At 41.1% G+C, this 14197-nt stretch overlaps 1 protein-coding gene and 1 long non-coding RNA gene across 2 annotated transcripts in view; one reads left to right on the forward strand and one right to left on the reverse strand.

Moving 5' to 3' along the window:
• LOC306926435 (protein-glutamine gamma-glutamyltransferase K-like) overlaps window positions 1–10166 on the reverse strand; it is a 29274-nt gene extending 19108 nt beyond the window's left edge. Inside the window, exons 1-4 of the mRNA XM_079505734.1 lie at window positions 10055–10166; window positions 6599–6876; window positions 5950–6144; window positions 2588–2839 (exon numbers count right to left, since the gene is read on the reverse strand). Coding sequence (XP_079361860.1) covers window positions 2588–2839; window positions 5950–6144; window positions 6599–6875 — 724 coding nt within the window. The 5' untranslated portion in view covers window position 6876; window positions 10055–10166. The remainder of the gene's footprint in view (window positions 1–2587; window positions 2840–5949; window positions 6145–6598; window positions 6877–10054) is intronic.
• Window positions 10167–10742: 576 nt separating this feature from the next.
• On the forward strand, window positions 10743–12661 carry LOC306926595. Its single transcript, XR_013790407.1, has 3 exons — window positions 10743–10878; window positions 11615–11722; window positions 12350–12661. It is a non-coding gene; the product is annotated as an uncharacterized lncRNA (long non-coding RNA).
• The last annotated feature ends 1536 nt before the right edge of the window (window positions 12662–14197 follow it).

The following is a 14197-nucleotide window of genomic DNA, read 5'->3' on the forward strand; positions in this document are numbered from 1 at the left end:
CAGAGTGGTGATTGAGGCTCAAACCATTAGAAATAAGTTTGAGGAACATAGACAATATGATATTAAATATTAAAAGCAGTTTTAAAATGCATGTTATTTGCGCTTTAAAGGAGAAATCCACACCAAAACATGTACCCTGAATCAGACTATAATCCTGTCCCAACATACATGTTGCCCTTAAATTGTTTCATAGATGTCCCTTGTTCTCCATTCTCCCCACCCCTCCCAAAGTAAAATGCAGCTTGAATGATAGAAAGCTACTTGTCTTCATTCTAATGTGGTTATTTTAGTATCTCCAAACTTTTTTCTTTTCTTTTGTTCACAAATCGTCTATTAATATTGTCCTGGACACAGTACCAGGACATTATTAATAGACGATAGATTTGTGGTGACAATCAATTGTTTGATGTCCGAGATTTCTCATTTCATGTCTGTGACTGTGCGACCTCCAGTTTATTTCCCTTCTTGCTCAGCCCAGGGTGAGGTTAGGGTTCAGTAATCCACCCTGAGCCGCACCTCAAACGCTTTAGCTACAGTAATCCAGGGGTGTTTGCCTGTACATGTATTTTCTCATTTATTTTCTTTCTTTTTTATTTAAAGTAGCCAATACATTTTTTACCCCTTTTTTCTCCCCAATTTAGTCATTATGCCAATTGATTCCTCCCCATACACATTTCTGTGCTGCACCCCCAACTCACCTGCCAGTGAGGAGCCCCCAACGGGAGGTCGTACAGCCTTCATCCTACTCCTCCCACCCATGCATCGATCCCTGCTGACAGGTGTCGCCCAGCCAGTAGGAATACATGCAATGACCAGTCTCCCACCCAGCTTCCTCCCCCGAATTGTGTTCTCATAGACCCCCGACAAAGCCGGTTGCACCACAGTGGATTCGAACCCACAACCTCTGTGGTATGTGGGTATGTCGTAAAATTGTAATTGTGTATGTGAGGGAGAAGCTCTCGTACACAACCTGTCGTCCCTATTTTGGGCATGCCATTATAGACAGCAAATAGCAGTCCCAAAAAACAGGTCGCATGACAAAGCAATGCATGCTTCTAGATCTGTTATTTTAGCTAATCACAGAATTACTGCTACAGCTAATACAATTAATAATGGGTGTGTGTTATATTTAGGTGTGTGAATGTGCAGCATTACACACCTGGTGACTACTGTATATGCTTGCACAATGGTACGCCCATGGCTCTGGGCACACCTACAACACACCCATTATTAATTGTATTAGCTGCACCTGTGTTGCTTACTAGCTTGCTTTAGTTTGTATCATGAACTGGAAAACTAACTACAAAATAAACCTAGACTAGGGTTTCATGACCCTGATGTGATGAGTGGATACGTACATTCAAAATGATGTCTCTACAACAGCATGTCTAGTGTGCTGGTTTAAGCAGCTAGCAGGGCCAGGCCTCATTGTGACATCCCAGCTCTGATGATGACTCATAGCCATCCTCTCTCTAGGTTCTCCTTCTCCTGTTGAACAAGCCCCTGTCACCAGGCTGCCCTGACAACAAAGCTGCCCTGCTGTCAGTGTACCTGTGACATCAGGTGCACACCACTGTACTGCTGTACTGTACTGGCAGTCTGGCACTGTAACTTATGTATACTCATGTGTCATGTGTTATTATATCTGCTGCATACTTTTATTGATAATTTATTTCAATCTTTTAAACCAGAGCTTTTCAACTGGTGGTCCGTGGACCACTGGTGGTCCGTGAAGGTATTGCATGTGGTCCCTGACCATGCATTTAGTTGGGAAACGAACTAGTTCACTAAATGACCTGGTGATGTATGATGACATCAATGTTGTCAGTTACTGGGAAGTTGGATGTCAAGAACTTCCACAGAAAGGGAGTTCGAATTTCAAGGGAAAGTGTACCGGATTGACTGGTTGAGTCTATTAGGAAATGTTCCCATATAATCATGCAATCGCATGTGTCTGCTATCTATGAGTTTAATATGGAAGGTTAAGAGAACAGACTAAGGGCAACCATGGGCAAGGAATAGCTCCGGACGACTAGCATATGTCAGTTAAATTACTGTTAAGGGCTTGATTTAATTCACCTCAAATTAACAAATTAAACAAAGCCGTTAACTGTTAAACTGTTACATTTAATTTCCGGCTTTTCCCCCCCACACCATGCCCATATCCCCCCTCCCAACAAAACAGTGGTCCCCAGGTTGATTCTTAGTCAGGGTGGTGGTCCCTGGTTCATAATCAGTTGAAAACCCCTGTTTTAAACCATGCACCTTATGTGCATATCTGTTATTATATATACTGCAATTGTAACTACCTTATTCCATTACTATTTGTATTAGACACCTTATGTATATATCTCTATTTATTTCCTCCTTTCTTGAAACTGCAAATTATGCGCTTGTAGGACAGATTTTCTTCTGTGATGGGTTTCCTGTTCATGTTTCCATTATAACCAAAACCAGGGATAATTCTGATCACTATATTTGAACTAAATATTAAAGTTATGTTGTGGCACGGCACAGTTCACGTAATAAATAAGCAAATAAAAATATATAATAAATTGTGCTCTGTGCACACAAATCAGATAATTACCTTCACACCAGGGATTGAACAACATGTATATGTCATTGGTGGGGTCATGCTTGGAGGTGGCGTCACCCTTCGGGCATTGTGTCACCACAGTGAGTTGGTAGAGGCCGATAACTGCCGTGGGTGTCGAGTTGACTGACAACTGTACTTTGTTGCCGTCCTGTCGCACAATTTTAGCCTCCCAGCGGTCGTCCTCCAATCCGTCCACCAGTGGAATGATGACGTGCGTTCCCCTTGCCACTGTAGGCATGGGTCCTGTACAGAGACACAAGTCACAGCAGATGTAACGACAGAGAGAATTGGGACCCAGGGAAATCTTTATTCATGAACATGAGGAACTGAGCCTGTGCCAGCATTTACCCATGTTGATAATCAGTACACTAAATGGGGAGAAGGAGCATCATTGAATTCCTCTCGCCATGGGAGTACTGTAGTATAGTAGGCTTGGTAAATTGTAACAGTGAATAAATAAAGAGGGAATAAATATGATCGCTGTCGGGTAGAAACCTTGTGGGCCCTATCATGGGCGAAGCCTTACCCGCTACCCCTGAATTACGTACAAGGCAGCTGGCGCTGTCCCTAAACGTATTTTATGGCTTTAAGGCTAGATAGAGTAAAGCAAGTACATTGTATAGCACTTCTCACAGAGAGTGCTTTACAGAGAATAAAAACAAAGACAAGCAAAATACAACATTGGTTAGACATAGCATTGGTCCGACTGGATTAAGGTTGGTGAAGGGTGCGTTAAAACGACCGGATTAAGGTTGGTGAGGGGTGCGTTAAAACGACCGGATTAAGGTTGGTGAGGGGTGCGTTAAAACGACCGGATTAAGGTTGGTGAGGGGTGCGTTAAGGGTTGGGAGAGGGTTAAGGTTAGGTTTAGGTGTGCTGCCCCGTGGGAGGTTAGGGTTAGGGTGAGGGTTTGAGATATCGGACCAATGTAGTTATTATTTAGTCCCAAGGTTCAATATTTATAAAACCCACTGACACAATGAAGCACTTTTGTGCGACACTGTAGTATGACATTAAAACATAAACAGTTGAAATATGGAGATACAACGTTTCAGCCCGACAGCAACAATATGAGGATCTATCATCTCTGAGAACGTTCATCGTAAACGTTTTATAAGGTTACATACCATATTGGCAAATCATGGTCTGAATGAATGCTCACTGAGTCTATCATTTAAACACTGAATCCCTTGTATACTGTGCCAGACCTGCATTCCATAATTCATTATAGGGTGTGTGTGGGAACACATTAAAGAGAAAAACATTACGTGAAAATGTCATTTATGAAAATTGGAACTCTTTCAAGCAAGCAAGCAAGCACACACACACACACACACACACACACACACACACACACACACACACACACACACACACACACACACACACACACACACACACACACACACACACACACACACACACACACACAGGCTCATTTTATTTGTTACACTGTAACTTGTTGCTTGTAATGTTTGTTCTTATGTAGTTGTTCTTGTTATGTTGATGAAACTTTTCATATTGCTGCTATTTTTTTTAAATCTCTGTTCCCTCAAAAAATAGATATCTCAACATAATATGGTCTCTATACAAATGAAAAGATTGAAATGGAATAAACACACATAACGTGTTGTGCAGTCTTGTGTACGGCATCTGAGGATCTTTCCTGCATGCAGCTACTATAAATAAAAGCAGCTTGGGGTCTGATTTAATGTGCAACTATAATTATAGCAAATGTCAGCACTCAGCACAGACACTCAGGCACTTGTACACACCATGGGTGTGAAAACTGGCATCAATAAAAAAAACTGACTTAACTGGTCAGAACATGTTGGCGTTTTTATAGAATAAAACTTGTTTTAACTTCACTTCCTCTCCTCCACATTTTTTGAGTGCTCTCCTCTTCCCTTTTAAGTTTATATTCCCGCTGATCCTAGAAGCCATTTTTATCTCCTGTGAACCGGGTTGGCCTCTGTGTTTTTTCTCAAAACATATTGACACAAATAGACACAATCTAGAATAAACAAACACTCAATTACACGAGTAGCATACAAGAACATATCCTCTCTGTCGGGTAACAGATCTACAAAAGTAGCAGATCTACAAGCTCAAACCGCATTTCAAGCGTGTGGGCGGCGTGGGTTTGCTACTTTTGTGTGATGCTGTAGTTAAGTGTAGTATAATAAATTAGGGCATTCATTTCCCCCAAAAAAAGAAAAAGGAAGAAAAAAAACCTCTCTTAACATTGAGGATTTTACAATGAAGTAATGCCAGCCATAAATACAAACAAGCCAGTTTCAGATCACTCCTGGGTATCTGTTTTTCTCACATAACCCACTTCCTATAATCCCCCTGGTCATTGCAGTGCATTCTTCCTTCACATGGCCTCCTGCCTTTCTGTCTGTGTCCACAATGAACATCTTTATGTCGCCATATTTATTATTAGTTTTTATTTATATATTTGCCCAACGTCTACTTAGTTACACTGGTTACATTAAACATTCGGAATATACTAATATTGGACAATGCTTTTGTCAGTTATCTTCCAAAGGCCTGAGGTAGCTCACAGTACTGTAGTTATAGGGCTGGCCCTGGCTTACTGGGACTACAGTAGCCCTTAGCTATGCTGCTATAGAGTGTCGCAGTCCCGCCCCCTTTCACAACGACGAGGGCCCAGGAAATAATTCCCCATTCATTTTCCCCATAGACGTTTCAAAAAGTATTTATTTATAGACATTTACGCCACGGACAAATTAAGCCAACTCTTGTTGTGTCAAAACATGACAATAAACAATGTTTTGGGCCGATCAAATAATTAGTAAGAAGAAAAACAAAACAAAAAGTGTTGTACCCTGCCTTTTTTTCTTCTTACTAATTATTTCATCTGTCCAAAACATTGTGTTTATTGTCATGATTTTTCACAACAAGAGTTGGCTTTGTCCGTGCCGTAAACGTCTTTAAATACAGTAAACACTTTTTGAAAAGTCTATGGGGAAATGAACGGCGAATTATTTCCTGGGTCCTCGCCGGGGGCGGGACTGCGACGCTCTATAGACTTCCCATGACTCACCACCAAACTCCACTCTCCTCCTCCTCTCTTCTCCTCTCTCCTCTCTGTGTGTATGCATTCAAGACCCATCAATGCATGTTACATACGGTACGTGACCTTTTGTGCTTTCTCATTACTGACCACTCAGCTATGGATTGACGGTTACAATGAAATATGGCAGCAGTGCAGAATGTTTTTGTAGTTGTTGTTATTGTTGTTGCTGTGCATTTCTTTACGTCCTCAGGGGGGAACGTAAGGTCTCTGCTCTATTATGTAAAGTGTCTTGAGACAACTTGAGACTGACCTGTTTTGAGTTCGAGGTGAAGTTTGTGATTTTCTGCGTTAAAAGGTCGCGAGAGTTCAAGCCACATCTGGAAGGTCTGCCCGCGGCGGATGATGAGGTTGTTACCATGGTAACGATCTGTGCGATGCTCTGTGCGGTTCTGCCCCGCCTGGGCCTTCATCAGGTCTATGGACCGCACCTGCAGCAAGTCGTCTTCTGTGGAGAGAGACGTGTGTAGGACGTGATAGGGCAAAATATATTGAAACTGACATTTAGAACCAATATAGAGTTTTTTCCTTGTACAGTATACATCAATGAATCGGTACGGAAAACTAAATTTGAATAGATCTTTTATAATCGGCTAAATTGCTTAGTCTGATACACCACGTAATCCATTATACTTCGTTGTACAATGGTGGTGGCGTACAAAAATAGCAAAGGTAGCCAATCTTTAATCTCACAACCAGATGCGACGCCTTGTGACCTTGTAGATGTGCCATTTTCACTATTTTATTTTAGTAATCGTTTATTAATTGTAATTCGAGGGAAAAGTAAATAATGAAAAACGAAATAGTGAAATAATTAGGGTTGGTGGTCATATTGACCACCAACTGAGTCTTTCACTTTACGTGGGGAAGAACATTGCCATTATTTGCCCCAAAAAACGTACCACTGAGCGCATCAATACCATCGGTTGGGGGTTTCTTGTCTGGGTCTTCGACACCCGTCACCTCGGTGTCTGTGATGTCATCGTCGTCTAGTTTGGGACGGCACCAGGGGCAGACATAATACAAGCACCTGCGACACACCCCTTCCTTAACGGCGTCCTCCTCTGGCTCTTCCTTTCCCTCCGCTAGGTCCTCCTCCATCCATCCTGGACCAGAGACTTCTGGAAACCTGCCGATCCCCGCCGACCTGCGTCTGACTGACACAGCTTCTATAGGCATTCTGAGAGAGAGAGAGAGAGAGAGAGAGAGAGAGAGAGAGAGAGAGAGAGAGAGAGAGAGTTAAAATGGTTTGACATTATGGCTAGGAAATTACCCCCAAATATATCAAAACCAATTTAAATCTATTTAAAACCAATAACCAAATAATGTAATGTTGCTCAATTTAATAATCAAGAAGCAGGTTTGTTTTATATAAATATCAACGACATATATCAAAACATTAGGCTATTTTTATTTTGTAATAATTGACTAAATCAATTGGTCTGATTAACAACTTAAGCCATGTCGTTGTACAATGGTGACATACAAAAACAGCAATCTTCAAACTCACATCTTGTCAGTGTTTGTAGATCTGATATTTTCACTAATTAAAACAAATATTCAAAAGTATAAATTACAAAAGTGTATTTTCTTTTTAATATCAATGCATTATTGTATTGAAATTAAAGTATTCCAGTACTTTTAACTAAAGTACAAATTTGACAGAGTATCTATACTTTGACTCAAGTACTGGGGTTGAATACTTTCACCACAAAATGAATAGTGTCTTCTATGATTTTTTATGATTTTTCTATGATTTTATTGCTGTTTACATAGGTTTTCCATGTAGTTAGCTTGGGATGTCCACCACTGTTCATCTTATTATGTCAGTAACCCTGCTGCGCTGCAGTAATCCTCTTTGTGGAGTTCCTCATCTTAAGCTCTGGTCCCCCTGAATGCCTTTCCCACACTTCTGCATTCCTAGTCCTGCAGCGACTGTCACACTGGTGACTAAACAGCCTCTGATGAGGCAATACCAAGACCAGGACTCATTCCTTAAACATTATGCCAGTGAGTGAGAATGCTCAAAAGAAGTCCAGGGTTGAAATGCAATCAGATAAGTCACACACAGACACACAATAGAAAGCACTGACAGCAGACTGCAGAGGAAAGTAGAATAGGGAGTGTCACTCTAATCACAATCATCTAAGTTCTAAGTGGCACCTGAAAAACACTCAAAGATGTTGTATTGGTCACGTGCTCATACAAGTATGCGCAGTGATGTGTTAGTTAGTGTGGCAGAGTATATTATTATACATTATTCTGCACTGTTTTATTGTAACCAAATGTACTTTTATATTGTGTTTATTTTGTCTTCAATAGGTGAATAGGCATTACCTACTAAAAGGTGTTTCCTGTCTATAGGGTGTTTCCTATGTCCTGTCCGTCAGGTGATAGGTGTCTCCTATTAGGGGACCTGTCAGTTCAGTGCGGGAAACGTATCCCTCGCCTTAAGGTTACTATGATGTAAGACATAGCTAGCTGGATGACAAAATGCAAACCAAAAAGTAAAAAAATCACACCCGTGTGAAGTGAGAGGCACTCTTGTCATCGTACATATTGTCAATGGCATTTGTTGCCACAAATATGTCATATTTGGCAGACATTTGAACTAATTTCTCCTTTCATTGTCAATGGCAAATATGAGACGTGTGGGGACAAGATTTACGTCATATGGTGGAGTTGAGCATCTCCTGTGCTGCCCTGTTGTAGGGGTGACGAGACCTGAGTCTGCTTGGAGGCACTGGAGTTGTGGTGGTGCCATGCAGGATGTGCCAGTCCTGCTTTTGGGCTTTCCTGGCCAGGACGAGGGTGGCAGCCTCCCGTCGGAGGCCGGCCGGAGTTATTCCAGCAAGGACTGGCAAGTGAGACACAGGGGTGGGCTTCAGGCATCCCGTTATGATCCGGAGGGCGTTGTTGATTGCCATATCGACCTTTCTTGCATGGGGGCTTCTGCTCCAGACTGGGGCACAGTATTCCGCTGCCGAGAAGACCAGGGCTTGGGTGGATATACGCAGCGTCTTAGCGGAGGCTCCCCAGGTTGTTGGCAAATATTGAGACGTGTGGGGACAAAAGCTGTATATAGGAGGGGCTAGCGCCCCTCAAAAAAGAGAAAATAAAGTACTCCCAGTCCCCAGCTAATACCTCGCTGCCAAAAATATAAGGAGGGTCGAGGAAGAAGTTTGCATGGAATGGTAGACTAATGTGCTCTGCATGTTAGCAATCATGCATAAACACACGCACACGCGTTATGGTTGGGGAAACCCACTTCATCCTCACACTGCAAAATTCTGATTACATGAATGAATTAATGAATGAATTAATAATTAATTCATTAGTTAATTAATAAATAGCTAGCATTAATCCAGGTCCATTTTGCAGTGTTTTTTCCTCTCTCTCTCTCGATTGATGACATATTCAAATGATCCACCTGCTGTGTTCCATGATTCCATCGCTGAATACTCAAACTCCTCAGTGTTGCTGGACCAATCAGCACCAAATGTCTTGTGCAAAACACTAGTAAACCACAGAGAAGTATACCTCCACTTTGGTTCGTTTCCCAACTGTATATGTTTTTGTATAGTAGTATATTAGTATAGGGAATATTTCTTCTAGGGAATATATGCGAGTCTCCTCCACTACAGGATAAAGAAGTGCATTTGGAAGTGACTGCACAAACAAGAAATTAATGAGCATAAAAAATTGTAAATGGATCAAGTACAATTTAAGCTGATTGATAACTTGGTACTCTCTCCTAATTGGCTTAAAATTTGCAACCCACCTGGAAAGGTCTGTTTATTAAAGAGCTTGGGGAGGGGGAGAGAGAGAGAGAGAGAGAGAGAGAGAGAGAGAGAGAGAGAGAGAGAGAGCCCATATACTGAATACTGTACAACTTGATACAATCACTATAGGCCTATCAATGATTACATCAGAATATAGTGCCTTAACATAGGCTATAACATAGGGTTTTTGTTTTCACTAAGAAAATATCACAATAGCCTACTCTACCTTTCATTTTTAATTTTATTTAAAAAAATCAATAATAAACTTTGATTTTTCTTTCTTTGTTGTTGATATAATGGATGTAATTGAAACCTAGTCATATCTGAGCCATAGCAATAAATAGGCCTATATGGAAATTGAAATAGATAATTGAATCTATAGTAGGCTTCATCAGCCTACATTTTGTGTAATAGAGAAAATATATATTTTGTTAAAGTTGTGGGTTAGTCACCCTGTGGAATCTGACACAGAAAATACTATAATCGTCATTCATAATCATCGTCATTAACAATCCTGCCATGTGCAAAAAGCAGAGTAGTATTACAAACCAAATAAACAATAAAATCAAGACTCACTTGCTTCAGAAGTTGACACTTCTGTTCTACTCCGACCGCATGGGAGTTAGTTTACAGAATGTAATGTTGCACTCTCTCTCGGGGCTTTAAACTTTCCAGTGAGGACATGACACACCTCTCTCACTCACCCACTCTCTCTCTCTCTCTCACTCACACACACACACGCACACGCACACGCACACACACACACACACACACACACACACACACACACACACACACACACACACACACACACACACACACACACACACACACACACGTGACACGCGCACACACACGCACGCACGCACACACACACTCACACACGCACACACACACGCGCACTCTCTCTCTCTCTCTCTCTCTCTCTCTCTCTCAATTCAATTCAATTGAGCTTTATTGGCATGAGAAAACGTACGTTTACATTGCCAAAGCAGAAGTGGAACAAGACAATCAAAACAGAACAATGTATTTACAAATAAATATTGGATATAAATAGGAATTAAATAAAGGTGTAAACAGAGCTGTGTTATATTAGCACTCTCTCTCTCTCTCTGCACCAGTGCCTGATTTACACTTCGTCGCACGATGGTATCGCCGAAAATAGCAGCTCAAAGAAGTTCCACAGGGAATGGGGCTCGGGGGGGGGGGGGGGGGGGGAACCATAGAGTATATAAAAGGAGGGGGGGACACGAATGGAGGGGGACCCACAATCCACTTCCCTTCTTTAAAGGTACAGGGGTTCCTTGTGGGTTCCTTCCTTCTGTTGTTTACATCACTCCAGCTCTGCACCATGAAGCTGTGTACAGCCCTGGCATTTCTGTTTATGACCACACCTGCAGGTAAGAACAGATATAATCATTAAAGGTTACAAATGGTTGATGTTGTTGTTTTTCTCTTTTGTTCATTTGAGGAGGCAGTGAGTAGGCATATGCACAGTACAACCAGAATGAATAGAGTGCAGCACAGGAGTAGGCAATAATGTTAGTTTGCATTCTCAGTCCCTGACATAGGCTATAACAACAATAAAATAAAATACCACAACATAAACCAGTCCAATACAAAACTAGTAGTTCATGGTGTCTTATTGTCTTATTTCTGTCTACAGAGGTTTTCCATGCTAGCCTGGGATGATGAATATAGCATCCATGCAATGATGAGGCCTTTTCTCACTCAGCTTGTTTATAATATTATAAATAACCCAGAGGGGGCAGTGCTAGCCAGATGTTTGTCACTGCTGGAGTGAGGACTTTTAAAGCACTCCTAAGAAATCTAATGTTTAAGTTTATGAAAAGGCTGGATGTGTCAACAAACAGTATCATTGTAGCGCTTTCAAGCCCCTCAGTGAGCTGTTCACGTTATACATCAAGTTTAAGGGTACACTGGCTAAAATGCCTGTATGTTCTGCTTGTGGGTTAAGTTATGTAAGTTATGTATTTGTTTTACATTCTTTCATGATTTTTATTGCCTGTTGTATCTCTTGTATGTTAACCCTGTGTATGTATCCCTATGGACCTGAGTCTGCTAATAAAGTTGAATTGAATTGAATTGATATAACAGTAATCTGTCTCCCTATAGTTCATGGACTAAGGTGCTTCACATGTACAGCAACTGAAGCCCATTTGTGCACAGACACCAAATCATGTTCTGTCATCTTCAACCGCTGTTTTTCCTTAACAGTTGATGGTAAGATAACACACCACACTTAAAGTTTACATCAAACAGGTATAGGCTATGTTTCTCTGTGTAATCAAGTGTCTGGTAGCCCAGTGATTCTCAACCGGTTTCATGAAAAGGACCCACCGTTTGACATGAATGTTTCACCCCCTGTGGGGAGTCAGTTTTTGAGGGGCGCTAGCCCCTCCTATATACAGCTGTAGATTTTTGTCCTAAAACAAACATTAATGCCATTGACAATGAATGGAGCATTTACGTCATCTGAGGATGAGCAAATCGGCTAATTTGTCATAATCCCTTTGACAGTGAATGGAGGAATTACGTCATGTGTCTGAGCAAATCAACATGTTACGTCATGATTCATGATGATGATAAGAGTGAGCAAATCGGCTATTTTCGTCCTACATAAAATTCCCATTGACAATGAATGGAGAATTTACATCATAGGCCTATGTGTTGTACGATGATAAGAGCGCCCTTCACTTCGCACGGGTGTGATTTCTTTTAACTCTGGGATTCTGATTTACGCTTTCAAATCCTCAGAGTTTATTTAACGACATAGAGAAACAATGGCCTACTCTTAGTATTTTTCTTCTTCTCCTTCTTATTATATAATTATTGTTTCTTTTTTTGCAGGTTATGACATCATTACCAAGGGCTGTCAGAGCAGCATAGCGTGTGTAGGTGCCATGGAGTGCTGTGAGGGAGACTTGTGTAACAGCGCTACGCACAAGGGTCCAGGTCCTAACATCATTCTGATGCTCTTTTTTGCTGCTCTAATTATTCTCCTAGCTTGGCAGATCTGAAAAACATCCTTAATTTTTGCTGCTACTTTTTGCACTTTAAGTCTGTTTACACCTTTGACCTAAACCTGTGAACAGCAACCCTTTGATTCTTGTATTCCTGGTTCCTAAATGTAATACATAATAAACAGGAAAGATTATTAGACCTAATGGAGTAATAATTGGTCACCACCATTATTCACCACATTCAGTATTTCACCTTTCCACTTAACAATAGGTTGGAACCTATTTTATCATATTTCATGAAAAACAATAGAAAATAAATAACTGATCTGGTTGTTTGATGAGCCTGAGGACTGGCATCAGTATGACATACACACTCAAATCTGGAGTGTTCATTTAACTCGGAGCAGAATTAACGATGCAAATGTAACTGCATACTGTACTGTATATCTTCTGTTGCAAAATCTATCACCTTTAAAGCTGAGCCAAGCAGAGAACGTCTCCTCCTCGGAGTTGCAAGGTGAGTGGTGACACACCTTAAGTTGGCACCTACAGTACAGTGTCCTTCAAGGACCAGTTGTTGGCTCCAGCCTGTTCACCTACATGCTCCACCTTAATGTCATCAGCTGGCATGGAATGTCATTCATTCCACTACTATGCTGATGATGACACACCTGAAAAACCGGACTAACACCCTCCACGGCCTTGAGGAGATAAGTGACTGGATGACACAACGTCCCACAACTAAACAGCTCCATAACTACAGTCCTGTTGTTTGCCATCCTAGTCTCACAACCCATCTCATCATTTGTGACCAGAACATTCACCTCTCCACTTGGAGTTCGACCCTCATCTGAACTTTGACTAACTGTTCCCATCATGACATGAGATCTCAAATGACAAATTATTCACGTCAGTTTGCTGTGGAACTAGACTGAACATGCCTTGCCGTCAAAGTTATTCAGGGGTCAAAGGCTGAATGCCAGAGAGATGGACAATAATGCTGATAATTTCAGCTGAGACAACACTTAGAAGCCAGTTACTACAAATGGGGAGACATTTCATAAATATTTGAGGTAGGGTGACCATATCTTCAAATACGCAAACAGGGACCCATATAATCACTTAAATCTTATTTCGGAAATAGCGAGAATAGCCGATCTACAGTCTTCACAATGCTTTGCGATGTGCCGGGTTATGAGCTTGTAGATCAACTATTTTCACAATTTCTTTGACATTTTGTTTATTAAATTCTATTTTTATTTTCACCTGGTGTTTTCATCAGGATAGGGGGAAATTATTTCAGTACTTATCCTATTGATGGCACGTTTCAACAAAACGGAAATATATATAAGCTCAAAAAAGTGTTAATTATGGTGAAAACTGGGACAATTTGGTTGTGGTGAAAGTCACAACCAGAACATTGTAGTGTAAGTGTTTTACAGATATTTGTCGGGACCTGGGACACAGACAATTAAGCTTGTCCGGATGACCTTGAAACAATCCGGGCCAAACTGGGAGGTCTGGTCATTGTAATTTCAGGGGATGTTCAAGTTGCCCGAGGGACAGATTAGAGAACTAGAGCTTGAGTGACACCAGGTATTTAGGTCCGATGCTGATACAATTTTTTGGGGTCCAAGCCCACCGATTACAGTTTGTTGATAAATCGTTCAATTAATTTGAAAAATGTCTTTACTTTGTGTTGAGCTTGAAGATCGGTATGTAGATATATTCCAAA

The sequence above is a fragment of the Electrona antarctica genome, assembly GCF_951216825.1.
Source record: "Electrona antarctica genome assembly, chromosome: 7".
In the NCBI taxonomy this organism is placed as follows: domain Eukaryota; kingdom Metazoa; phylum Chordata; class Actinopteri; order Myctophiformes; family Myctophidae; genus Electrona; species Electrona antarctica.